The following is a 2,041-nucleotide window of genomic DNA, read 5'->3' as shown; positions in this document are numbered from 1 at the left end:
TTTATCTTTTTTTGTTGTTCTTTGGTTTTTATATTTTGTAAAGGTCAGTCGAAAAAATTAACTTTAGGTTTATATTGTTTAACCTAAAGGAGAAAAGAAATCAAGTCCAAAAAAGGAAAGGATAAAAGCAAAAAAAATTGCGAAGAGTCATCACATAAAAAATCCAGATTATCTTCTGCAGAAGAGGCCTCTAAGAAAAAGGATAAAGGTAAAAGGAAGTTAAGATATGGTATCTACTCACATTTCCAAATATGAATTATTACCTGCCATATCTCAAATATATGGTGAATGCATTTAGAATTTTGTTTTATGGTAGTTCAAAGGAAACCGGCTAAGAATTTAGGTATGAATTTACAGTGACAAGAATTTTAAGAACTGGGTTGGTTTTGATTCATTTTGGTAGATAGTATAATACCACAAACAGCATTCTCATTCCTGGCTTTGTCACCTACAGACTTGTTACCTTGGACAAGTCACTGAACTTGAGTTTTATTTTTCTCATGTGTGTAGGAGTGATGTGAATATCTGACCTCTGTACTGGTCTAGTTTATTATGGAGGATCAAATAAGAACATGAAAGACACTTTGAATATTGTAAAATAGTCTATAGTCTGTAAGTCAGTGTAAAATTATAGCACTGTGATTTTGGTTATAATGGTCTGTGTGATCTTTTTTTAAACTAGTTTATGAGCTTCTTGAAATGAGAGAGCTCAGCATATATCTGTATCCTCTGCACCTGGCATTGTGCTGTGCACATATACTCAGTAAATAATTATTAAATTCAAATCTGTCAGTCAACTGCTTACTTTTTCCTCAACAGTCCTTAAGCTCTCTAAGCCTCAATTTCTTGATGGGTGAAATGGTCATGATTATAGTACCTACCTTAAAGGATTGTTCAGAAGTTGAAATGAGATAATTCATTAAGAGTTTACATAGTATCTGGCACATAATTAGCTATTAATATTAAGAAGGTTACTTCTAGTTGCTTTTTCAGCCCATAACAAAGTAGAGTCAAATTGGCTTCAATTTATAGTGAATCAGACTTAAACGAGGTACATAATTGAATTAGATTCAAGCCAGTGTTATATGATAGTTGGACAGGAGAGGGCTCTCTTGTTCCAGCTATGAATATCATTAGTTATGTTGCATTCTTACATTCATTTTTTCCTTTTTGTATATCATGATATGTATTCATTATGTAGATAGAGTTAAAATAATTCAAGTATGTAGCATCACCAAGTTATAGACTTGGTAAAATTGATAGATGATGAGAGGAAGATAGTGTTATTCTGTTGTTTATTGAGAAATGGCATTTGAAGCAGAATGCCTTTTTCATCTCTATCTTAATCATTTCCTACTCTAAAGTAAATTTTAACTAGTAAATATGAAAATCTCATATGAGTTTTTAAGTTTTATTTATCCTTATATGCTAGTAAAATATTTAATGTATCATTTGGGAATTTTGTTGTATTCATTATCGTATTATATAATGATATATTCGTATCATAACTATGATACCATGTTAATCACTGCACATTCCAAGTTAAAGAAGAACTAATCTTTACTTTGTAGAAGGTTATTCAGTACCTTTAAACCAGAGGATTAGGTAGCTGAATACTCAGGATCAGTGTCGGGGTTGGACCTTTCAGATTATATATGTACATACATGTGATCTTCCTTATAGATATTTTTCTTTAGTGTTCCATATTTCAGTAGATGACACCTATGTCAACCTAAAAACTAATACTAGAAATCTGGGAATTATCCTTGATATTTTCTTTTCCCTCATTATTTATGTTTGTCACCAAATCCTAACAGTTTCATCCCCGGAGTATATATTTCAAGTTCTCTGCACCCTACTACAAACCCCTATATTTTCTCAAACAGACTACTGCTATATTCTCCTTACTGGTTCCCCTACTGTCTAACCATCCCACCTCTCCTCCCCTTAATTCATTCTCCGTAAACCAATGGTTTCCTATTGTCCTTAGGATGACAACCAAAATCCTGGACCAAAGCCAAAAGGCCGCTCTATGTAATCT

General features: G+C 32.4%; 1 protein-coding gene across 1 annotated transcript in view; it reads left to right on the top strand.

The window, feature by feature from the left end:
- The window catches only part of FRA10AC1 (fragile site, folic acid type, rare, fra(10)(q23.3) or fra(10)(q24.2) candidate 1), a 39,379-nt gene that overhangs the window by 35,902 nt on the left and 1,436 nt on the right, over positions 1 to 2,041 (top strand). The window contains 1 exon segment of the mRNA XM_012659666.1: positions 44 to 208. Within this exon segment, the coding sequence (XP_012515120.1) occupies positions 44 to 208 (165 nt within the window).

The sequence above is a fragment of the Propithecus coquereli genome, unplaced genomic scaffold (genome assembly GCF_000956105.1).
Source record: "Propithecus coquereli isolate 6110/MARCELLA unplaced genomic scaffold, Pcoq_1.0 Scaffold63, whole genome shotgun sequence".
NCBI classification, from domain to species: domain Eukaryota; kingdom Metazoa; phylum Chordata; class Mammalia; order Primates; family Indriidae; genus Propithecus; species Propithecus coquereli.
The sequence above is the reverse complement of the archived record's forward strand: the minus strand, read 5'-3'. Positions and strand labels throughout refer to the sequence as shown.